The sequence below is a fragment of the Stegodyphus dumicola genome, chromosome 9, assembly GCF_044657685.1.
Source record: "Stegodyphus dumicola isolate Sdum_Otavi_A_Nest chromosome 9, ASM4465768v1".
Taxonomy (NCBI): domain Eukaryota; kingdom Metazoa; phylum Arthropoda; class Arachnida; order Araneae; family Eresidae; genus Stegodyphus; species Stegodyphus dumicola.
The window spans coordinates 167,067,256-167,094,662 of NC_140776.1; the positions used below are offsets into that span (position 1 = coordinate 167,067,256).

At 33.9% G+C, this 27,407-nt stretch overlaps 2 protein-coding genes across 8 annotated transcripts in view; one reads left to right on the top strand and one right to left on the bottom strand.

The window, feature by feature from the left end:
- LOC146995541 (E3 ubiquitin-protein ligase HECTD1-like) overlaps positions 1–27,407 on the top strand; it is a 308,521-nt gene that overhangs the window by 189,744 nt on the left and 91,370 nt on the right. The gene's annotated exons all lie outside the window — the stretch shown is intronic.
- Positions 1–27,407, bottom strand: part of LOC146995543 (cullin-5-like) — a 153,774-nt gene that overhangs the window by 118,458 nt on the left and 7,909 nt on the right. For 5 of the 7 annotated variants that reach the window (XM_085824312.1, XM_085824313.1, XM_085824315.1 and 2 more), the window contains one exon: positions 20,505–20,541. The exons of the other annotated variants lie outside the window; for them this stretch is intronic. Coding sequence is in view for 1 of the 5 variants with exons in the window: in XM_085824307.1 (XP_085680433.1) it covers positions 20,505–20,541 (37 nt within the window). In the remaining 4 variants the exon portion in view is untranslated. The remainder of the gene's footprint in view (positions 1–20,504; positions 20,542–27,407) is intronic. 7 annotated transcript variants of the gene reach the window in all.

Sequence of the window (27,407 nt, forward strand, 5' to 3'; positions counted from 1 at the left end):
ATTATGGAGTCTATAGAAATGATAAAATGCACAAAAGTGGAGGAGGTACAGCTATCATTGTAAAAAATTCTGTCAAACATACTGAATATCTTCTGCCAAATTTTTCTACAATAGAAGCTTGTGCCTGCCTAATCTAAAGCAATAATTATACTCCATATCTAATTGTTTCAGTGCACAAACCACCTCAAAAAATTATCAATACTGCCGAAATTGACTATATCTCCAACTTGGGATACCCTATCATCATTGCAGGTGATCTAAATTGCAAACACCCAGCATGGCACTCCAGACTTACTAACAGTAATGGAGTTAGATTGTATAATTATATGCAAAACTCTCCTATCAATATTCTAGCTACCACAGAGCCAACACACATTTCGGCTAATAATAACCACATCTCTTATGTTATAGACATACTTATTACCTGCAATATCCCTCAAATTCCAGACCTTATCAATATCACAGACCTGGACTCTGATCATAATCCCATTATGTTCATTTTGAATAATATTAAGCATTATATGCCCCCACAGCCTACTCAAGTAAACTCGACTGACTTTAAATATACTAGTTTAATATCTTATACAACAATATCTCTGCTGCAGCTAAAATGACTACTCCAGACTTAATAGAAGAAGCAACTACTAAATTTAACAATAAAATTCTGGATGCCATCAATAAAGCAACTAGAAATTCATCCAAAAAAGACTACTCCCTTCCTATCAATATTGTAGAAGAAATTAGAAACAAGAACAGATTAAGGAAGATCTGGCAGAGAACTAGAGACCAGAGAGATCATAATAATTATAAAAGATGTGACTACGCAGTCAAAAAATTATGCTTTGAATTTAAAAAAGACAGCTGGAACGACTCTGTAGAAAACTTATCTCATACAGATCATTCTATCTTTGAATTTAAAAAAGACAGCTGGAACGACTCTGTAGAAAACTTATCTCATACAGATCATTCTATTTGAAAATTAGCCAGAAAACTAAGAAATACCAACCAGAAAATTGGACCTATTGAGAACAACAACACAGTTATTTATCATCCTGTAGATATTGCCAATGAATTTGCAGATGTCTATGAAGAACAATTCAAAAATAACTTTTCGCATCCGGAAGACAACAACATTAAAGAACAAGTTCATAACTTTATTAATTCCAATAGGAGGACAGCTAATCCTCCTAACACTCCCTCTGAAGTATTCTATCTGATTAAGCATTTAAATCCTAAAAAAGCCAGCGGTTATGACAAAATTTCAAATACTGCCATACAGAATCTTCCTAAAAAAGCTATGATCTTTCTTGTCAACTTATTCAATGACAGCCTGAGGAATAATTACATCCCTAATGTCTGGAAAATTGCTACTATTATTGTCATTAAAAAACCTAGAAAGGACAAAAAATTAACCACAAGTTACACCATTTTCTCTTTTACCTACTATTTCCAAATTATTTGAAAAAATCATTCAAAAAAGATTGCAACAATATGCTCAAGATAATAGCATAATTTCTCCTTATCAGTTTGGCTTCAGGAAAAATTACTCCACCACTCACCAAGTCTCCCGCATCGTTGAAAAGATCGGTGAAGCCTTTAATAAAAAGGAAACAGTAGCTGCTCTTTTCCTCGATGTGGAAAAAGCATTTGACAAAGTTTGGCATACTGGCCTTATATTCAAACTTATTACCTACAATTTCCCTCCTGCTCTAATCATCATTATCTTCAATTATCTGCAAAACAGATACTTCCAAGTTAGAATCAACTCTGACTACTCAAACAAAAGAAAAATTAATGCTGGCGTCCCTCAGGGAGCAAATTTGGCTCCTTATCTCTACATTATTTATATAAATGATTTCCCAAATTATCCAGGTACTGAGTTAGCTCAGTATGCTGATAGTACTGCTATCTTTTCTACATCCATCAACCTTACCTATGCTCAACACAAATTGCAAAATGCTGTTAATAATATCCAAGATTGACTCCAAAAATGGAAGATTAAAATTAATTCACAGGAAAGTACTAATATCATCTTCAAACGCACTAATAGAAGACCTGTATGCGATCATCTGTACATTAATAATCAACCGGTCAATACAGATAACTCAGTCAAATATCTTGGCATTAACCTAGATTCCAAACTTAATTTTAAAATTCATCCACAAGCTACCAAAGCCAAAACTATGCAAGCTTTTTATGAGTGTATATTCAATAATCAATAGACACTCGAAACTGAGCATAAATACAAAAAAAATTATCTATTTACAACTCATAAGTCCTGTAATGCTTTATGGTTCGCCAGTGGGCAGCAGCAGCACGCACGAACAGAAAGCCTCTGCAAACATTGCAAAATAAAATCATAAGAACCATGCTGGGTGCTCCGTGGTTCGTAAGAAATGAAGTCCTACATAGACATATGAAAATTAACACAACTAACGAAGAAATACTAAAGACCGTCTATAAATTCTACAATAAAATCGAAAATCATCCCTCAAATCTCGTCAAAAACATGGGAAATTACGATTACATTATAGAACAGCCGTACAAAAGACCAAGAACAATTCATCACAATGTTCGTTGGTAACATATGTATATACTCATCATCGTATTTTATTATTTTATTATTCAGTATTTACTCAAGATTTTTGCTATACTTCAATTCTTTTGAACCTTGAATGAACTTTTATTGAAGGAATTACCTTATTTATCTGCAACTGTATTGGCCGATTAGCAGCTACACCTCTATACTCAAGTTATATTTTTCTTTAATCATCATGCATCAGCATCATCATACTGATATTTTTCTAAGTTTACTGATAATGTTAGAATACAATTCTATTCATCAGATTTGTAAATAGTCTATTATTTATTTTAATATAAAGCAAAATATGTCATCTTGAGCATCTCTCGACTCTGCCAATCAACATCACGGAAATAGCACACGTGACCAGCACCTCTGACTTACGTTAGTAAATTGAAATTACATCCCTGGCATAGATGTCACTCTTGTAATCAACATCTCGAATTAACACTGTGATTCAGGAATCTATTTTACTACTTACATGCATCCTTATGAGACAAGCACCAATACATTTCTAAGGCCTTTAATGGATAATATAACAGGTAAAGTAATGTACTTTTATTAGTACAAAACTTGAAGTATAACGTTATGACCTGACCTGACCTGAAAGGTCAGATCCCACTCCAACATTCAGAATAATCAATTCGGCTTTCGTCAAGGACATTCAACAACTAATTCTCAATTTTAGCAGAAAAAAATTGCAGAAGCTTTTAATAATAAATCTTGTTTCGTTGCCTGCTTCCTGGACATCGCATTTGACAAAATTTGGCCTAATTTGACAAAATTTGGCCTCTACAAAATCATCTAAATTAAAAGCGACATTAATAAAGCATGTAGAATCATTAGGATTTTTTGGAAGCCAGAGAGATGAAAAATTAACAACCGCCTTCGCCGGGAATCGAACCACGGACCTCTGGAATACCGGCCCAACGTGCAGAACCACTACACCCGAAGAATGCTAGGAAAGTGGGAGAAATACATTATATACTCCCCTTTTTGAAAGGGTGACTAGGGTTTTAGGGGACCTAGTCGCCAAATCCTGGGTGTGGAGAATCTTCATCCACAACCCTTTTAATTTGGGTGTCACTTGTAGAGTCATTAGGTTAATTAGAAGCAGAAAAGATGAAAAATATGCAACCGCCTTCACTTGGAATCGAACCACGGACCTCTGGAATACCGGCCCAGCGTACTACCATTACACCACGAAGGCACGCTAGGGAAGTGGGAGAAATACCTTATAAGCATTTCTGAATAAATTAATGTCCCAATATTCCGCTTTTCGTTCCCATCATTGTAATAAATTGTATTTTTATTTTTCCAAAGAGGCGATTTGCCCAGAAGGACTATTAATTTCGTTTCAGCATTCTACGTTGGCTCACTATAAATGTCGGTTCACTTTTTAAATTGTTGCCGCCGAATATTAGAGCCCCGTTGTGTTATATTTAATGAAGAGTCTGCATGAATGTTATGTACAGTGGATGGACAAAAATATGGAAACACCTTGTGAAATGCACGTTTGAAAAGATAGATTGATTTTAATAAAATATGTAGGTGGCGCTGGCATTTTTTACTACTGACGCCACCTATACAACTTCGTAAATGTGGTAAACAGTTCAGTTGTTGTCGGAGTACAGTTATGTGAGGTTGTCATTGCATTATGTCAGAGTTAAGAGACTTCGAACGTGGGCAAAGTGTTGGAGCACGTATGGTAGGTGCTTCCGTAAGCAAGGTAGCCGAGGTGTTTAGTGTTTCAAGAGGTACTGTATCAAAGATTTATTCCGCATATTTGAAAAGCAGAAAAACATCATCTGCTAAATCACAGCGCGGACGAAAGTGTGTCCTGAGTGATCGTGACAGACGATCATTAAGGGCAATTGTGACGAAAAATAAGAAGACCACAGCTGCAAAAGTTACTGCTGAAATGAATGTTGTGTTATTAAACCCTGTGAGTACCAAAACAATTAGAAGGGAGCTTCATAAACAGGGAATTGCTGGCCGTGCTGCAATTGAGAAGCCACTCATCAGTGATGCTAATGCCCGTAACAGGAAAAGGTGGTGTTTAAGTCATAAAGCCTGGACTACAGAGCAGTGGAAGCGAGTAATATGGTCTGACGAGTCTTCTTTCACATTGTTTCCCACTTCTGGCCGAGTTTACGTCTGAAGAACGCCATCTCAAGCCTATAATACAGACTGCTTGTTGCCAAGAGTGAAACATGGCAGGGGTTCTGTTATGGTTTGGGCAGCCATATCGTGGTTCTCTGCTAGCCCCATGATAACTGTGTCAGAGCACATGACTGCCAAGACTTATGTGAACATTTTGGCCGATCAAGTTCATCCCATGGTACAAACTTTGTTCCCCGATGGTGATGGTGTCTTCCAAGATGACAAAGCCCCTGTTCACACAGCTCACATTGTCCAGGACTGGTTTTCTGAGCACGAGGATGAGTTGTCCCATCTCCCCTGGCCACCACAGTCACCAGACCTGAATATTATCGAACCTTTGTGGTCTACATTGGAACGGAAAGTGCGTTCTCGTTATCCACCGCCAACATCGTTATCTGAACTTGCCACCGTTTTGCAGGAAGAATGGTATAATATTCCCTTGGCAAACATACAGGAACTGTATTTATCCATTCCGAGAAGACTGCAAGCTGTTTTGGATGCCAACGGGTTTCCTACCTCATATTAAGCAAAGAAACATGTTTTTTTAAAGGTGTTTCCATATTTTTGTCCAACCCCTGTATGTTTCTCGCATTGTGATAAAACAACAATACCTAGAGTCATCAAACTTTGAATACTGAACATTTCCACCCAAATATGGGCATTTGGAAGCCGAAATTTAGAATTTGTTTAATTCTCGATTTTATATTTTGTAAAACTTTAACAAATTTTTTATTAACAAACTCCACGATTTCAAAGCGAACAACGGCAAGACTGTAAGGAAAAATCATTTTTATCTCCAGAGCGCGAGACTGTGTATTGGAAATTCTAAAGCTATGCCCCGTTTAACATTATTTTGCAATATTGCTGACGAACTGAATTTTATGGTTTAAATGCGAAGAACATGATATTTAATAAGTAAAGGTAACATACAAAATGTTAAAAAAGCGCCCCTTTGGGCGTAATGTAAAATCTGAATGCTTTCAAAATTTTTTTTATTTATATTTATTTGATTTTTTCCCTCACAATTATTATTTGAAAATAATGCTACTACTTAGTAATTTTCTTTCAAATAATAAACAAAAGCAAAAGATCAGATTTTCACTTTGAAGGTAGGCAGTTAAAAATACGACACAAATTTTGCAATCGACTTTTTTTACAACTTGCTAGAAAGAAACCTTCCTTATGGGTGATACTCGTAGGATAAAATAACACTCACTGTAAAAGTTAAATGATACTACCAGATAAAATGAATTTTAAACCATCAATTTACACTGTATTAAGACACACACTTCTTTAATAGCATATATAAGTAAAAGATATTTTTTTGCCCTTATAACACAGAAAAGAGACTTTTCTTCGCGATTTTTTAACCTTTTTCCAATTTGATTCTTTATAGTGAAAGCATATAAACCGTATCCCAAATGATCTAGTTTTCGAAATATTTCTGTTAATTCCCAACAAAAAGTGAATGGTTAATTAAGTGTAATCGCCTTGAATGAGAAGAAATTAATACATTCCAATCAAACATTTTTTTAATGCAGTATTTTATCTGGTCTTTAAAAAATTCTGTATTAAAATGCTGCACAATTAGCTTTCTCTCACACAGAATTTCCCTTTGTTCGCTCTAAGCTTGATCTTTCGACCTGCGAGGAGAGGCCCACTAGCGGCCGAGCAGTAAAAGTTGCTGAACACTGGCAGTTCGGGCGAGGTTCGAATCCTCTAGCTGCATGCACGTTCTCGTGGTTTTCCGCACGTGTAATGTGTATACGAGCCAGTTTCCCTTAGAAAGACCTCCACAAAGGCATCCCTTTCCTTAGGCAGATAGCTCTAGTGTGCTTTACCGTAATCTCAATACATCAATCAAAATCAACACCCTGCGGGAAGAAAGACTTCTGTCTGTCTTAGGTTGAAGCATAAACAGAAAACTTGCTGCTTAATATGTTGTGCGACTTTTAAAAAGTTCATACATGGACGATTAAATAATTATAATTTCTGTCTAATCACTTATTTAAGTAAATTACTAATCGAACGTAATCAACTTTTAGCTAACAGTTTATAATTTAATATTTCAAAGACCTTAGCGGGGACAAAGAGCTCTTTACGTTCAAACATAAAGAAAAGGTTTGCTTGTTACGACATGAACCTTTAAAAAGTCTAAACGTAATTTAGTTATTAATTCTACAAACTGGAAAGGAACTAGATCGAAAGAAAACGCAGCCGATTTTTGTTTTATTCAGGGAGAATTGTTTATTTTTATTGCTTACAAATCTTGAGATATATCATATAAAGTCAAATAATTTCTTACATGGCTTTACCGCTTCTATCATGTTTAGCAACATTCAGTCATATAATCTTGAAAAGTCTTCAATTCTGCCAGTTCCTTAATACAATTCATTTCAAATTGTATTTAGCTCACCAGAGGCAAAGCGGAAAAATAGGTGAAAACAGGTAGTTCGAACAGGGTTCATATCCTAGCTGCATCGCAGTTTCGTCGTTTTCTTCACATTTTTGGCTTGGTTTATTTGATTACGGCATAGCACATTACCTCAGTAAGGGCAGTGATACTTTCCTGGAGAAATGTCTAAGGAAAACTGACTCATACCCACGTTATGTATGGGGGAAAAGACGATAACGCCGATGCAGCCAGCCCGTTCGCCCAAAATTGAGTCCAGGTCAAACTACCAGCGTTCAGCGACTTTACTGCTGTACTGCTATGACCCGTTTTTCTCAACTATAAAGTGGCCGGGAGCCAGGAAAGGGGTATTGTCGTGACTTGCGATGTGGCGAATTTTGGTACTTAGTTATTACTTTTGTAACAGACAGCGCCACCACTTTTTCAAGTCATTTCATCACACAGTTGCCATTCGCCAATGTAACAGCCAATTAAAAAATATTCAGAACTACCTTTCAAATTTGCATAATAAGATTTATTCTTATTAAATATTAATATATATATATATATATATATATATATATATTGTCTGTTTTGCAAAATATTTATTTCTTGTGCTGTGTTTTATATTACGGATAAGAAAATTTTCAGTGTACGAAAATACAAGTGTGAATTTTTTTTATTAAATTAGCTGGTTTAAGTATTTCACTGAATTATTTGGTATTAATATAACTGAAAGTGAGCTCCTAAATGTGATGGATATAGATAATATCAAGAACTTTACGCATATAGTGAATGAAACACACCCAATTTTGTACTGCTATATTTACTTGTCAAAATCTATTTCAAACGATTTGTTGTAAGCACAGCATTAAAAAGTCTGATATGTAGACCACGACTTCCCTTGCGCGAAATATTAAATTATACGCACATTTTTTTTCTGCATTTCATTGAAACTTATTTCCTCTCTCATTAGAGATAGTTTTCTCTTTCAATTAATTCAATTCTCACTTTGCGACAAGACAAAAATACATAAAACCTCAAAATAGCTTTATTAAAAATTGCAAAATATAGAGACTTGAAACACCAAATACAATTAAAACAATTAAAAAAAAACAATTTTTACAATTAAAATTATTGTTTCTACGCAAAAACAAGTAGTTATGCCAGCGACAAGAAGGCAGATTTTTCGGTGCACAAAACTTTTACTTTGGGTCCCACTTGGCAAAAAGACACTGAAAGTGCAGAAACTGAATTCACTATTTCACTAAGTTTCAAATGCAAACAAATATGGCAGCTATAGTAAAAAAAAATTAGGCTTAGCCGCACTTAAAAAACTTTTAAATAGCTAATAATTCTACAACTATTGCATGCAGATTAACTAAAGGCATAAGAACTTTAACTGGGAGATAAGAACAACATAATTCAATCATTTTTAAAGCAAAACATGCACAATTTACCAATATATAAAAATTATTTTTAAAAAAAACTGAGCTCACGCAGCTGAGTTACAAAGTGGGTATATTTGCTTATTTATACACTTTTGGTGCAGCCGAATCCAACCAAAAAGGTAGGTGCACAACTACATGTTATATCATATACAAAATTTCAACGTTTTGAGTCTACTCGTTTTTGATTTATGCGAGCTACATACTTACATACGTACATCTAGACATCACAAAAAAATCTGTCCTGAATCCATTTTAAATCCTTTTTGCAAACCGTTTTGGGAAAAAGAGTCCTTTATTCTGTTCTTACCTACAGATGTCATGCAAAAACATCGTTCATTGTATCTGATAGCAGTTAATATATGGGTATTTTCATTGAAATATGATACCCGAAAATTTTCATGGCTGCGACACTTCTTACAAAAGTACAACTTACTTCGTTTGATTTACTTACAACTTACTTCGTTCACTGTCTGTCTCATTATTTACAACTTACTTCGTACAAGGAAGTAAAAAAGTGAGTTCTCAAATATCAGTAAATAATTAATTTTATTCCTTTTGTTCTTTCATATTATAATAGTTTATCATTTATCAGTACAAAAACTGAGGTAATTAAAAAATTAACTTTTTAGATATTTTTAGTATTTTTTCATTAACGTTATAAGGTATTTTCTCCCTCCTTTCTGCATGCCTTCGTGGTGTAACCGTAGCACACTCGGCGCGTATTCGAGAGGTGCAGGTTCAAGTTCCGGCGACTCCTTTGCACATTTTTCACAGCTCCTTTAAAATAACCTAATGACTCTACAGTGGCGCTCGAACTAAAATGTTGTGAACGATGATTCTTCACAACCAGGATTTAACGATCGGGTTTCCTAATTTCCATTTGCCCTTTAAAAGGGATAATGTATTTTCTCTCTCCTTCCAGTATGCCTTTGTGGTGTGACGGTTAGCACACTAGGCGCGTATTCGAGAGGTTCAGGTTCGAGTCCTGGCAAAAGGCATTGCTCATTTTCAAAAATACCTCTCGGCGTATTATAAAAAAATAACTTAATAGATTCTAAAACGTAATTAATGAAAATCATTTCAACCCAAAATAGGATTTGCGTTAGTGAATTTTAGTTAAGAATAGTGGCTCCCCATTATTCTGAATATTATTGGAATAATTTAAAGATTAAATCCGATAGTATCTTAAGATGGTTTTGCAATCAGAAAACAAACTCATATTGATTCATCCTTATTTTCTTTACAAATGCCGAATATCTGTTTGCAAGTCTAATCTGTTTTCAAATCAAATGCCGAATATCTGTTTTCTATTTGAACTTGATCAAATAGTGTGTTAGTGTTTAATTCAAAAGATAATATTATGCATTGATTAACATTTCCTCTAACTTCTTTTTAACTAAGGTTGCCTATGAGCAACCCCTTTAATTCTGACTCGCAGCTTTTATTTTTAGGTCAGGATATGAATGTAATGTTAAGGCCAGGATATGAACGTCGGAAGGTTAAGGATATGAACCTTTAAACAATAGGATTTCTTTTGAAGCACAGCGGCATGACAATGATCAATAATCTTAGCATCACTAAGAATAATTTTCTGGGTTCTCATACTGAAATTTTCCCAGAGTATTAAAAGTTGTAAATGAAAACGTAAGCATATTATAAAGGAAAATGTAGCCGAAAAATGCTGTGACTGCTATTTAACTCTAAAGAGGGGTTATCAAAGAGAAAATGAGAATTAATATTGATTAAAATTGCATTTTAGGTAATTATTACTGATTATAATAGACTGCAATGTTTGAATATGAATTCTTTGAATATTTTTTTAAAAAATTATGATTGCGAAAATAGAAAAATAGTTTCTTGGATTGATTCCTTTCTCACAGAAGCCAGATGAATTCTGTTTTACTTAATGAAAACTAAAATTTATTTGCATATTAATCTGTCCTCTATGAGCACTTTATTTCAGTGATCTCTATTAATCTGCCATTTGTTTTTCTTAATTTAAATGCTTCAAGAATAATTAGAAAAGGACCTAATTCTCTTCTTGCCTTTAAATTCTTCATTTGTAAAACTGCATTTTCAGCTATAATCATGTGAAATAATTCTCTAAATATAATTCAGTGCAGAAAAAATAAGATATATAAACAGCTTGCAAATGGGATCACCACTTAGATTCTGTTTTAGAAATATGATGAAGCTTACGAAAAATCTAGGAAGCGAAGTAATTCCGTACAATATTTTATAATTTTTTATCAATGATCAACCTGTAAATATAATTTATCGACATGCAAATATAATTTAATAATTTAATGTGTACGTATATGTTACCGTGAAACACCGAAATTGGAGGATATCGACTTTCACCGGAGAATGACAACATTTACCACATACATCGGTGAAAGATCGAATATTGCATTACATTCTTGTACATTCGGACCCTCACCGGTGTTATGTCGACAATCACAGATATGCTCTGGTGTAGGTCGAAAAGAGAGTTCATAAGAAGTCATAATAGTTTAAGTTGTTGCAATAAATAAGATTTGAGTCACATAATTTAGTAAGCTTTTTATTACTATTATTTTATTTTCTCATTTAGAACGCACTGTATAATTAAGTAAGTTTTTAACTTCTATTATTTTCCTTTCTCATTTTCAATGTACTGTGTGTTTTAAGTTCTTATTTTAAGTCTCAAGTGCTTTTTTTCGTGACTGAATTACGGAGAAGAAATATATTCTTATATGTTCAACATTCACCGGTGAAAGTCGACATTCTCCAGATTTCGGTATTTCACCATAACATATGTTCTACATGTAAATATTATAATATATATATGCATGTATATGTGAGGAGAAGGTTCATTAGCGTCTGAGTGGTAAAGCCGCTAAACAGTGATAGTTCGGTCCGGAGTTCGCATTCCAGTGAACGGAATGGCTGTATGGGCGTTTACGCTCCCCGGGCAAAGCGATTAGAAATACGATTTGTATGCGATATTAATGTGCAAAATTGATATAATTTTGAATATTTGTTTCACCTGTTCATTCGTGCTTTCCCAGTGCTCGGGTACCTTGGCAAGGTCGGGGGGCTCCCTCTCCAAGGAGGGTCGAAAGCCTGAGCAAAAGTGCCTACTACTTACTGACTTGGTGTGAACCCCAGGGTACCAGGTCGGTCTACAGACCCAGTGCATCTTATTTAGTTAAGCGTTGAATAACTCTACCTACATCAAAATGAGTTCTAAAGACATTCTCAAAGAAGGACAGGCATATATTGCCACCTTAGAGACAATATTGACAAATTCTGGCATATTCTGGCATAAACAAGGCAGTAGCCGCTGATATTCGACATCAATTTCAATTGATGTTCAACCTTCTAACTGAACAGTGTGTCGAGATGGCACACATGGAAGGACAAATTCATCAAACGCCAAACATTAAAGACTCTTATGCGGACGTACTTAAACGTCCAGCTCGTGACCGATCCAAAACATGGAGAAAACCAGATAAACAACATGTCACTATTTTATACCCCACAAATGAAGGGGATAAACCAGACAACATCAGAAAGAAGCTCTTAAAAACTATTGATCCCACAAAGCTCCACATTGGAGTGAAAAGACTTAAAAATGAGGCAAAAGGTGGTCTCTTAATAGAGACCAATAAAGCGGAAGACATAGAGACGCTAGAAAATGAAATAAATACTGTACCAGAACTTAAAAAGGACCTACAAATTGTTCGTCCTACACGTAGGCTTCCTAAAATTATAATATATGATATTCCAAGGGACTTGACTAAGGAAGAACTTAAGGAAGCCATTTTAGCCCAAAACGAAGGCATCGATGGTGATGGCCTACAGGTTAAATTTCCTATCAAGCATAAGAACAGAAATCATTGGGTTTGTGAAACCTCACCGGAGGTTTTCAAACACTTACTAAGTTACGCAAACTGTGCGTTAATTGGGAACGTTTCAATTTAAGAGAATACATCAGACCAACGCAGTGTTTTAAATGCTGCCAATACCGACATATTTCTAAACAATGCCAAACAGAAGAGGCATGTGGACATTGTGGAGAAGTGGGACATTCCCACAAAAATTGTGACAATAACTACCAAAGATGTATTCATTGTGCAGAAAGAAATGCGAATAGTGATAAGCACCTTGACGAGCAGCACTCAAGTTTCTCAAAAGACTGTCCTAGCAGACAGCTAGAAATTGAAGATCTTCGAAGAAAAATCAATTATGGCTAGAGAACTTATTCAAAATATAAAAGCGTTGCAAATTAATTTAGCGAGATCACATGTCGCAACAGCACAACTAAAGACTTGTATCTTTGAATACGACTTGATTTTTATTCAAGAACCATACTGTATCAATGACAAGCCGTCTGGCTTTCCGACTCAAACATTTTTTCTCCAAATGACCACCCCAAAACAGCCACAGTGGTGGTTAACCCACGACTTACGGTTCTGAATACTTACGCTTCTTCTACTTTAAATGTTATTACATTAAAGATTGAACATAGGACAATAACCATTTTTAACTGTTATACTCAACCTATAACGGACTTAACAGATTTAACTACTCTGTTAAACTTAGCTGAATGTTACTTTGACGATCAACATGATCTTCTTCTCCTTGGCGACTTAAACGCGAAAAGTGTGCTCTGGGGCTCCCCCTTCAAGGATCCCAGAAAACGCACACTTAGAGAATTCTTAACAATGCATAGACTGGCTGTTGAAAACGATCCCCTATCTACAACTGCACAAGGGGAAAGAGCTGGATTGATATTACAGCTTCCAGATCAATCTCTTCCACGTCTTTCATTCATAATTGGAAAGTTATGGACTGTATCACTTTAAGTGATCATTGTTATATCTCTTTTGAAATTACGTATCAACATTCTAGCTCAACTCAAAGAGTCAAATATAAACTTACACAAATGGATTGGCTCTTACTGAAGGCAAAAATTGGTCACTTTTTTGGTTCAATGGAATCTTACTTGCCTAAAGATACAGTTGATCTTAATCAACTTATAATTAAGTGGACTCAGAAAATACAGGAATACTGTGACTTGGCAACCCACGCCAAGGGAAAATATGTTAAAACTCAACACAAAGGTGTCCCTTGGTGGACCCCGGAACTCTCAATATTACGAAAAAGAATCCTCGCTTTGAGAAAGCGTTATCACAAATGTATTCATGATGACGAACTAAGGGCACACTATAAGCAAGTCTATGAAAAAGACCTTGCTCTCTATAAAAGAAAGCTTATGCAAGCCAAAAGAACAACCTGGAAAAGATATCTGGAGCGTCTAAGTCCTAGTTCACCCTTCGGGGTACACTATGACATTGCTAAGGGGACTATGCAATCCCCTCTACAATTAAAAGCGTTACTCAAACCAGATAAAACCAAGACTTCCACAATAGAAGAAACTATACGTTTCCTAATGGATTACCACTTTCCTAAAGATATAATCAGCGAAGACACGGAGTTTCATACGACAATTCGTAACAACTTAAGGAATCCATATAATTCAATAAATGATGTTCCGTTTACGATTCCAGAAGTGGAAAATGCTATCAAATCCCTCAATCCAGGCAAAGCACCTGGAATGGACAATATATCTAAAGAAATTATAGCTGAAGTTTTCTATGCTAACCCACAATTACAAGTAGCGTTACTTAATGAACTCTTCCGTCGAGGAATATTTCCTAACTGCTGGAAGACAGCGAAATTAGTATTATTCTCAAAAGAAGGAAAAAATGGTGAGCTTCCTGATGCTTACCGCCCTATTTGCTTGCTTAACGCATGGAGTAAAGTCTATGATAAATTAATCACTAACAGATTGACTTATTTCTTAGTATCGAATTCCAAATTAAGTGAACAACAATATGGCTTCACGGCGGGAAAATGCTCAGCAGATGCCATCAAGGACAACATAGTCTCACAAATAGAAGCAAACCGACGTAATAATAATTACACCAACGTTATCTCTTTGGATATCAAGAGTGCATTCAACAATATTTGGTGGCCGTTCCTACTACAGGAACTCCGCAATCTGGGATGTCCTCTAAATATTTATAAAGTTATTGAAAGTTTATTGGATAATAGACATATAATCTATGAAATAAATAATGTTCAATACTCCATAAAACAAGAAAAAGGATGTGTACAAGGATCCAACTCTGGACCACTATTCTGGAATATAGTAATGAATATAGCTTTAAAACTCGAATTTGAAGATGGAATCCACATCCAAGCTTATGCGGACGACGTTTCACTCCTAGTAACAGGATCTATGCATATGCAAATTCAAACCAAGGCAAAGTTGGCGCTTCAAAAACTATCAGAATGGGCACTCAAGTGCAAACTTCAATTCTCTCCCGAAAAGTCAAAGTCTATGTTTATAGCAATCAAAAAGCGTGGTGCAGCCTATTCAGCACCGACAATAAAGATGAACGAGCATACCATTAAGCAACAAAAATCCATTCAATATCTTGGAATAGTCATAGATGAATGCCTTACCTGGCTACCTCATCTAGATTATATTAAATCTAAAGTTTGTAAAATAATGAACAATCTTCTTAGATTACTTGGGATGCCCAAACCAGTTCTGAAAGAACTTTATAAACGTGCAATAGAGCGTACCATAGTATACACATGTCCTGCCTGGTGGTACCCACCTACGGTAAAAATGCGAAACAAAACAAACTCTATACAACGCATAGCACTTCTTGCAATGACCAAAAGCTATAAGACTGCCCCTACTGCAGCTCTTCAAGTGATTGCTGGAATTATGCCGCTTGATCTTAAATTGGACATGGAAAGCATCATCCAACGTACCAAACGAGGATGGACTGACTTTAAATATGAGGACTTAGAACTTTCACGGGATCAGATTGAATTCCCAGTACCTAAATGGCATTCTCATCCAGCTCATATTCAAGTCTTCGGATGGGACAACAAGCCTCCAATCAATAAAGGTTTAGAAATTTATACGGACGGTTCAAAAAGTGAAGACGGCACTGGAGCTGGCTTCTGTTCCTTCATGAATGGAGTTTGTCACGATCAATTTATGTTTAAACTGGATAAGACTAGTACAGTATATCAAGCTGAAACTTTAGCATTAAAGTCGGCATTACTATGGTTAAACTCACACCCCACTCCTGCGCATATATATTCGGATAGCCAGGCTGTTTTAAAGTCTATCCATAAATACAATATCTATAATCAGAACATTATCGCCATAAAGAAATTACTGGCTTTTACAAAAGCAAAGCTTCATTGGATAAGAGGACACCAAGGCACTGCCGGCAATGAAAAAGCCGACGAGCTAGCCAAACAAGGGATTTACTTGAACACGTACCTAGACTGCAAGATCCCTATGAGTAATAGCATCAGGACGACAAATGTTCACACTTCTACCGAATGTTTCGGAGAAACGGCATTTCAGTGATTTTTTTTAAATCAAGTTATCACTAATCACGGAGCCTTTCCGATTTATATTAACAGATTCAAACTAAAGGAATCTACATGCAAGTGTCAATGTGGTAGTGAATCCGCAGATGCACTTCATATGATTATAGACTGTTCCAGTGTATCAACAAAACGTAGAGAAATTTTCAAACAAAATATAACTTTAGAAACTCTAAAACAACTAATTAAGAACGACAAGGGACGATCTTTGTTATCAAGTTTTATGGAATACATATACCATAATGAATCAGATCTGTACTTATAAATTGATTGTATTATATAATATTATTGTACTTATATTGGAATACTCATATCACAATGAATTAGATCTGTACTTGTAAATTCAATCGTATCATGTAATATCTTTGTACTTTTATTTGCCATGTTATTAATCATTTAATTATTGTAATACTTAATATTGATTCTTTACTTTGTTCTTCCTATCATTCTATGTTGCATTGTATAACTCAATTTATGTTCAAAAAATAATTTGTTTTGTAAATATAAAAACATGCTATGTAATGTATTTTTTCAATAAAGACGTTGGCGAGGCCAACACATCTCCTAGTCAGAAGACCTCAAAATTCTAACTAGGTCTTTCAAAAATTCTAATTGGCATTATTTGATCTTTGAGCTCTTGCTCCAAAATTGAAAATTTCCTTAGCCTATTGGCTCTGGTGATACTTCTGCTTAAGAAGTGCGGACCAGACAATCCATTTTCATGTTGTATGGGCGTTTACGTGGTTTTCCCCATGTATAACGCATATACGATCCAGTTTTGCTTAGAAAGTCCTCTACAGAGGCATCCTTACCCTCAGGCAGATAGCCGTCGAGTGCTTTGCTATATTTAAATAAACCACAACAAACCATATAAGTAATTTAAAAATCGCTTTATTTTATATATGCTTATAAAATGTATATATATATGTGTGTGTATGAGTAATTAAAAATTTTCTAATTGCTTCAGAACCTAACATTTATATTGATATTATATACATATACATACATTAATGAACATTGTATATTTAAGATTTTTTTCTTTCATATTTTATACCTGGTAGAGACATTAGGTATTTTTTTCCGGAATCAGGCAAAATGAAAATTAACAGAGCCTTCGCCGGGAATCGAACCACGGACCTCTGACAATACCGGCTCAGCGTGCAGAACCACTACACCATGAAGGGATGCTAGGAAGGCACGAGAAATACCTTACATACTCCCCTTTTGAAAGGGCGACTGAGGTTTTTAGGGGACCCAATCGCCAAATCCTGGGCGCAGAGAATCCTCATGAAACACCCTTTTAGTTCGGGCGCCACTTTAGAGACATTAGGTATTTTTTTCTGGAAGCAGGCAAGATGAAAAATTAACAACGCCTTTGCTGGGAATCGAACCACGGACCTCTGACAATACCGGCTCAGCATGCAGAACCACTATACCACGAAGGGATGCTAGGAAGGCGGGAGAAATACCTTATAACCTTGTTCTTTATTTTGTTGCATTTATTTATGCCTATATACATACATATAAAAAAAACATAATAATAGGCTAAAAATTAAAAGCAAAATTTTTAAACCCGTCCTGCACTATAGATATGTGTGTATTGGACGGCAGAATTTAGGGAAGTTGAAATTTTTGGAATTTGGGAAAGCACCGAGTGTCAAAATTAAGGGATGAGAAGTATTTATGATTTAGGGAAAGCACTGGGATCCAAAGTTTAGGCATGGTTAAAATTTAGAACTTACAAAAGCGCTTTGCAGCAGAATTTAGGACCTGTAGAGGCGATACCAGGCGGTTTCAAGCGCCAGCCCTAGATAAAGCCTTAAGTATATATGTGGGAGTTTATTTATTCAGGACTCATATTAGTTTGAAGCATGTGCAAGAAATAAACGTAGGTATAGTAAAAAACTAAACTATTACAATTCAGGCTTAATTCAGAACGCTATAGGAGCAAGACAAAATTTAGCGAAACCACTTGGGTTTCGTTGCCAATCTTGTGATACATAGCCAATAACGTATAACACACGCTATTAAGTTAGGCTAAAATTATCATTACTGATTCTAAGGCATTTTAAATTAATGTAGCAGACTGCGCTGCTCCCTGACCTTCTAATTTGACCCAGTTTATTAATTTTCGCAGACTGTTATTATTACAGAAATTTTATAAAAACTAAGCTTGAACTTTCGATTATGTCGAAAAGAGTTTCCAATTCTGGAGTTACAAAAGGGATCTACAAAGCGAAACCATGTTTAGAAGTCCATTAAACAAAATGTGGAATTGCTGCAAAAAATGCATACAGGCATATTCGTCTTAAAATTATGTGAGGAGTATGGCATTGGAAAGTCCACTGTATATGACACAAGAAAAAAGAAAAAGGAACTTTTTGAATTTTTTGTGGGAGCATCTTAAACAACTTGCATTGAACGAAATGTTTAATAAAGTAAACAAATATTAAGCTTTCTTTTGTAAATTTTGATACCCTTTAGATCATAATTGTTCTTTATTTCATAAATTACAATTTCATAATTTTAATTGTATAATTTCTGCATGCCATCTTACCAGATTTAAATTGATGATCTATTATTAGGGGGACCAAAAAGTAATGTCGTTTCTACGCATGTCGACAACAACGATAGACAACAACATGCTAAGGGCAGAAGTGGACGCAAATCAATGTCAAACAATCGAGGAACTGTCAAACACTCTTAACCAACCTTGGTCGACCAAAAACATTTAAAGCAGAATGGAAAAATAAGCAAAGCAGGTGTTTGAGTCCCCCATAATCTGTCCGAAGAGAACAAGGCCAACCTATCCATCACACGCAATGTATTGCTTCAACGGCATCATACAGAACCATTTTTTGATCGCTTGATTAGTGGAGACAGAAAAATAAGTCCTATATGATAATCCAAAACTCAAAAGGCAGTTTTAATAGGGGTTACAAAGGGTTTACATCCCGAAAAGGCACTTCTGGGTATTTGGTGGAGTATTCGTGGAATTGTTCATTTTGAATTGCTGAAATCTGGAAAAACTGTTAATGTAGACCTTTATTCTGAACAATTGGATCTAGTGAACCAATCTTTAATTGGAAAATATCCGGCGATTGTCAACGGAAAAGGCGTTATTCTGCAACACGACTGTGCAAGACGAACACTGGAAAAACATAATGAATTGGGGTGGGAGGTACTGCCTCACCCACCATATTCGCCCGATATCGCACCCTCGGATTTCCATTTATTCCAATCCCTACAACATTTTCTTAGTAACAAAAAATTTCAAAATTTTGATGATGTCCAAAATGCCATCTTGAGATATTTTACTCAAAAACCAATTGATTTTTATTGATCTGGGATTGAAATCTGCATACTAGATGGCAAAAGGTTGCTGATAACGAGGGTGATTATATTATTGCTTAAAAATAAAAACTTGTTACAAATTTATTTGTTTGAATTTAATGTAAGAAAGCAACATTACTTTACAGCCCCCCACAGGATTTGGAAATATCCCAAATCCGGAATCGGCTAGTGCGGATTTCGAACTTTGTACTGTATTTATTAATACTATATGAAGAGATACTTTTTTAAATTATAAAAAATATTGCTTAAATTTTTAATGCATTTTATTCTCACTTTTTTGAAGTGTTTGTAAGAGTAAATTTTTAATTTTGCAATGTTATTGTCTGTTATTTTACTTCAATATTTATAATTAAATTTTATATACAACAAAATTTATTTTGTAGATTTCAAAATTGTGCATCATATACATATTTAATACTTCTAAATATGTCAAACAATACATAAAAAGTATTATAAATTAAACATGCTTATCTTCTACTACAGAAATGTTTAACAGCAACAAAATTTAATTATAAGATTTTTCTTTTCTTTCATGTTTGCAGCAAATGCAAGAAATAAAAATAATTCTGAAGATGTTTTTTATGTTGAAAGGTATCTAGTGGCATTAACTGCATAAGATACTTTTAAGCAAGTTGTAGCTTATATTTAAAAGAGTCGCTGATATTATCATCCAAGCCTCATATTTTCAAACTACAGTAAATTTTTTTATAAACATGAGGTTTAGAATAATCACTTTCCTAAAAATCAAATAATGACACAAACATCAAGTTCTTAGGAGCCTGAATTAATCAGAATCACAGAAATTCAGTGATTATGTAGAAATTATCCACAGCAGGACAACTCAGAAAGTTCTGGGGACAAGTAAAACATGCACCAAAAATTTTGGAATCATTTGCCATGATCTTTATTAAATAAATTTAAGATGATTTCTGAAAATAAAAATTCAACTTTTTTTAAAATTAAATACTGGAAAGCACTTTCCTGTTTTCTCACATGTGCTTAAAATTCTAATTTAGAATGCAGTTGTCAAGAACTGAATTTATTGCCTATGAAAAAATATTTCATTTTCAGATTAGATATAAAAGAATTTTTTTACCTCAGTAGTACATAGAGACTTCAAACTGCAAAATGTCCTGCAAAAAAGAAATAAAAATGCATTTCAATAGTCAGTACATAACAGAATATGCTATACAATATTTACATATAAGTTGCTTCAAAGGACTAAACTGGGAAGTAAATTTCTTCTGAAATTTAAGATGAATATGAAGAAGGTATACAATAAATAATTATGAAACTAAATTGAAGACCTTTAACTAAGAATTTAAACATGCTGCTAATTAATGTATACAGAATCATAGCCTTTAGTGCAGTAATAAGGAATAGCAAATGTAATAAACAGTAACTCTTTAATCAACACTAAGAAAACTGCTGAAACTGAACATAAAACACTAAGTTAATAATTTCAGAAACAGTTACAAAAAAATAATTGTTTAAAATCTTTACATATAACAACATAACACTGTTGGGCATAATAACAATTCAGCCTTTTAGGGCATAGTACATGCAGCAGAAAAGGTTTGAGATGGCACACAATTTGCTCTCAGTTCAGTTTTATATCCCTTTGGCCAGTGAAGGCAAACTCATTAGTCAACAGAGTCAATTATCAACAGTTCAGCACTGTATTTATTAATACTTGTATTCTCTTTTCAAGTATCTTCTTCCATTCATTCTCTGCATATGTCCAAACCATCTTATACCTTTCTCAACACTACATCTTTTTTCGCTCCACAACACTCCCTAAAATTAACTCAATATTTCAGTTTTTAAGTCTTAGTTAAACTATATATATATGTCGAATAAAACTTGATATTATACTTAATAACGATACTATTTTATTGATAAAAGAGAATTGCAATATATTGAAAAACTTGAATCGCAATAATGACTAACAAAACACTAATGTAAACAATGGCCTTGCATCTTCTTGAAAAGTTTGCATTTTGTATGTTGTTTTTCATTTTAAGCCTTATTACAAGTTTTCATGAATAAGATGACTTCTCTATTTACTCTTGACAAAAAGTTCATGCTTGAAAATTATTGATCGTATGAATATGTAGACTCGAATAAGAAAAACATCAAACGTTAGTTTTTTAAGCTGATTACATGAGTCGGGAATAATATTATTCCACATGTTTTCCTTCTCCAGATTACTTGTGCTGTGAACTAAGCACACATTTATTTTTCTCCAATGTTTCTACATCAGCACTTAAAATGTTCAAATTTCAAGTTTCATAATTTTTTTTTTTTTTTTTAATTCAGCAATTGATTTCAGAGTTGCCAATGTGAATATTAAACAGAGAAATGCAATTCCGTTGCACTAGTATTAAGAGGTTTTTTAACAAAGGCTAATGTTGCTTTGCTGATTCAGAATTCCTGAAACCTGCTGAGAAAAACTTCTGTCATAAAACTGTTGTTTTGAAATGGCAAATGTCAATATTAGATCTATTTTCTTGAGAATGTTTCAACAGGCTTGGAAAGTGAACCAAAGTTTCTGTTTCAAAAATCTTGAGCAGAAAGAGATAATTTGCTTTCAAATGAAATAACTTCTTCCAACATCAGAAAAATTGTGTTTCCTCTTCCCTATAGGAGGTTCGAATCCCGCGAACGGGCTGGCTGCATGGGCGTTTTCGTGGTTTTCCCCATGTGTAACGTGTTAAAAATGAGCCAGTTTCCCTTAGAAAGTCCTCCACGAAGGCATCCCTCCTCTTAGGCAGATAGCCCTCGAGGCTTTGCCATAATCACACACACACACACACACCTCTTCCCTATAGTTTTTTGATTAAGCTGATTTAGATGAGATGTAACGTCTACCATAAAATAAAATTTTTGGATCTACTGATCATTCATTAGTTCTGGATTATAAACACTCATTTCAAGGAGTAATGCTTTAACTTCTGTTAATAAGGATGCAAAACATTTCAAAACATTTCCTCTTGATAACCAACGCACTTTATTATTCAGCAGAAGATCTGAGTACTCGCTCTCCATTTCAACTAAAAATTCTTTAAACTGGCGATGATTAAAAGCTGTAGTAATAATGAGGTTAACAATAATATAATTATGAATTCCATAACTTTGCAAATTTCTTCTGGAAATGTCGAGCACAAAGCGCTTCTTGATGAATGATACAATGGTAAGTAAGATCTTGTCACTGATTTTTCCTTTCAAAATAATAACAAAAACGTTTCTTACCCCGGTCATTCTTTTCGCCCTGTTTGTTGCAACTGAGACAAGTTTATCGAGATTTGGTGATCTACCAGGAGACCAGAAGAAAAAGCAGAGTTGGCAGCTGTGGTTTATAAATATAAAAAACTATTTTTATTCGAATCCTGGTATATACCAACATTTTCTGTACTTTTTTTGGTTTAATTTATAAAGTAAGTTCAAAAGCAATCTAAATAAATATATATATGCATTTTTCAAGTACTGAAAAGGAAGGGCATGATGGGAATGATCTTCTAGCAATGGTGAAAGGGGTGGAATAGGGCAAAATAGGTTGAGAACCACAATGTTAGATCTTTTAAGTATTAGTTAAAAAAAAAATAAGTTTGAAACTTTACACGGCATTTAATTATTATTAAATGAAATTTGTTTACATCTAATTAGAATTTCGGAACACTTCCGCAAAGAACCCGGCAAATGTAAACATCGCCAACTTTGGCGATAATAGTTCAAACCTGGTAATCCGGCAGATTCAACCTATTCGCTTGTAAGAAGGTTGCAACCATTCCTCTAACGTTCATTTTGTTGAATTATCACCGTCATTGTTCGCATTTGCCAATTTAAATTATTCTTCACTTATTTATTATTATTTTTTTTTTTGTATTTTCACGTTATTATTTATGAACTTTTAACAAATAGATAGAAATATTTTCATATAATAAAGGAAGTTTTCGGTGACAGATGCTAGTTTGTGGAAGAAAATATGGCGGGAGAGGGGTTAATGATAATTGGTAACATGGCTGTTAACGTAGCGTTAAGCACACAGAATCATGAGGTTTCCAACCGATAAAATATTTTGACTTCATCACCTGCCAAAATATGCATTTTAAATAATTAATTAAGTAATGTTTTTATTATTGGTATGGTCATCTAAAATTATGAGAAAAACAATATTTATGGCTTAAAACTTTAACCAGATAATATATTGTTAATGCTTTTCCAACAATAACATTTGAGAAGATTTCAGGTGTGACACACAAAGAGATGATTAAACTGAAATAAAAAGTATTATTGATTCTCTAAAATGACAGAATAGTTTTATGGATACTCAAAGTCATCAAAATTAGCAAACCACTACTTGTGTAATGAATCCAAGTGCAAATGACTCTTCAAAAGTTTTATTAACAATGCTACTGAATAGAATTTCAATACTGAAAATTATTGGCACTGTCAAATATACTATGAAAGACAGGCAGTTGTTTCAACATAAAATGCTTTAAACTGTTTACAAGTAAATTGATAAAAATAACATTGAAAAACTGTTTATGTAAAATGGATGTATTAAAAGTCATGCATTCATTAATTTATTACAGGCACATGGCTCTTATTGAACTAAGACTGTCACTGAATCGACATTTCTTGCTGTCTGAAACCTACTTCACCTATGATGTAAATATGCAGTTGTGGTTCTCACTGACATAAAGTTTAGCCACTCCTGATCGATTATATATGTCTACTGTATTTATACCTATTATACTAATTATCAGATACAATTTTGAGAATATCAACAAGCAAAACACTTAAAAATTTAAAAAAGACACTTGTAGTAGAAATATTAATATTCTATATGAATTATGGAAAGTACATGTAATGAATAATACCATGACCAAACACTTAAAAAAAAGAATAGATTAAGTATTTCCTACCTCGATACTTGAGAAAGCAATCCTGTTACACAACACATAGTTAACTTTTGATTACATGATATTACATATTACATATTTAGTCCTACGAGTGGTTAAGAAGGCTGAATAGTGGTAGTTCAATCTCGGCTCAAATCCTGAAAAACGAGCTGGTTGTGCAGGTTATTTTTTTCGTATGTGTTTTGTGAATTTTGTGACATTTTCGTGGTTTTCCATGAGCCTATTTACCCTAGAAAATATTCACAAAAGCATGCCTTTTTCAGCTAGCTCTCACATGCTTTGTATATTGAATTAAGTACACACAAACCCTTCTTAATTTTAAAATGATAAAGTTATTAAGTTCACATTACATGCAACGAAGCTTTTTACAAGCCAGGATACTTTCTTTAACAATTACAGTGCTAATTAGTGCTGTACTTCTCAGTTATATGTGAAATAACATCTCAGTGTCACTGCTTGTGACACATTTGTTTCACTTAAGTCTTCTTATGCAGTCATAAGCATGAAATAAACAAAACAATAACATTTGAGAAGATTTCAGGTGTGACACACAAAGAGATGATTAAACTGAAATAAAAAGTATTATTGATTCTCTAAAATGACAGAATAGTTTTATGGATACTCAAAAACTCATGGTTATGCATGAAAAACCTAATCCATACATCCTTGGTGACTGATATTAACATAGTTTTTATGCTGCATTTGTGAACTACGCGGTTAAATTGAGTGAAATTGTGACTAAATTTCAGAAGACTTATAAAATTATGGTGTGAAAATTTAAATGTGAAATTAAAATCAAGGATACATTGGACAGAACAATCAAAAAAGAAATGTTGTCCATAAATATATTAATAATAATTAATGATAAAATGGACATTTAAAATATTCATATAATAAATATATACAATTAGTGTAATTAAAATAAATATATGCATTTAAAAATGATCTAACTTGGACCATATTTGATATTTTTGTAATGTTATTAAATATGGACTTTAAATAAAATTTTTAGCAGCATACATCATTTGGGTTTGTTTAAATTATGGAAAAGCATGGGAGAGATATCTGCCTAAAAGAAAAGATGCCTTCAAGGAGGTCTTTCTGAAGGACACTGGTTTGAATCCACGTTACATATTGGGAATACCATGAAAACAATCATACAACTTGCCCATTAGCTTGGCTAACTAAACTACCAGAGTTCAGTCACTTTACTGTTTAGCTGCTGATGAGCTGTATATCAGTTGCAAAGCAGTGCACAAAAAATGATATATTCCTTGGTTCTCGTTATGAGTTACACAGGGTTCATAGCCACATTTTAGTTAAAAAAATAAGCACTTTTCAAGCACATTTTAAGAAAAAAAATAAGCACCTGTCTAATGACATTATACACAACTGCATAACCTTAATTAGACTTGTAATTTAAAATATGAGAAATGCAGTATTTATTAAGAGAGAATAAGCATTACCTCAACCATGGAAAATAATTACTTTTTTTTTTCCCTTTAAATTTTAAATAACAGTTCAATTTACAGAACTAGTTTACAATGAGAGAAAAAAAAAAAAAAAAAAAAAAAACTATGCAGAACTAAACTATATTACAAGATTTAATGATGAAATTTCAGTTCAAAATAGAGAAAATAAATAATAATAAGGCATATTTATTGTATTTGCTTGGAACCTAATAATAAATACAATTTATTTTTCCACTCATATTAATATTTAAATAATTTAAATCTAAATTCTGAATATTTTCTAAATTTTCATTGTATATCAGTTTTCTCTTAACAGATATTGCAAGCAAAGTAATTTAAGTAAAAAAGAGGAACATTTCTGAAATCAGAAGACAGAAATTTGCTTCATGCAGTCATCCTTTAACAGTAAAAGCTTAACTAAGCCGCATACTTGGAAACTGGCGAATATTCGGACAGTTGAGCGTAACTTGAAAAAGAGGAGCGGAGGGGGGGGGGTTGACTGTAGCCACTTTTTAGATTTTTCCGCTAAATAAATGCTTTTGACATTTTGATATGTGAATCATATAAAAATAAACCAATGGAACTGAAAAATATTCTGCTTAGCAAGCACAGTAAAACTCTTTTAAGTGTTCATAAACAAATCTCAAACAGAACATCAAAATTAATTAATTAATTATCTCTGCGAAATATCGCAAACGTTATTGCACAATACGTGTGCCATAATTCTTCCCTACGTGATATTACGCAATCGGAATCAACAGCTGCTGAAATTGGGAGAATAAAGAACTAAATATGAGTAACTGGGGTGTTTTTCATTCTAATTTTCAACAGACGGCGTTAAATTTCCGCAATAGAATCATTCTTCGCTTGGGTTGGTAGACCACAGAACTTTTAGTCCTATTCAATCCAGATTGGAAAGTGACAAAAAAAAAAAAAAAAAGTCCGTTGCTTGTTTTGCAGCGAACTTGTAACAGTTTCAATATTTGAGATTTTGCGGAGAAAGGGGAGAACCTCCCAATCTTCGCACTATATAATGTATTGGCCAAAAAAAATTAAATTATTTTGACTATTCGATTACTTTCCCTTTATTTAAGCCATTCCGAGTATTATTCCTAAAACGCTGTGTTAAAATACAACCATTTTTGGAAGTTTACTATACTTCAGCAGTTACTGCAACTGTTATTATAAACATTCATACATATACTCATAATATAAGCATAATGATCATAATAAACACAAATATGAACTGACCAAGCGGAACGAGAATGCAAATTATTAAGATCTGGATAGAAATTTAAACGTGTATAGTATTTGGGTGAGAGGAAAAGAATGCCGAATGTACCGAAATTTTCTACTGCTTTCGCAATTCTTTGACCAATATAACGACGGGCACCTGTCTGTACTCTTTGTGCGCACCAAAGGTTATGTTAATGCAGAGAAAGGGGGAAAAGCTATTTCCGGGAGTATGATTCACCACCTGACATTCAATATTAAGAAAAGTTGTTTATTTAGTTTCGGCTTTGGTAGGGGGAAAATAGCGCGTTCATTAAAAAAAAAGCACTAAAAGCAAAAAATAAGCACTAAAAACAAAAAAATAAGGGC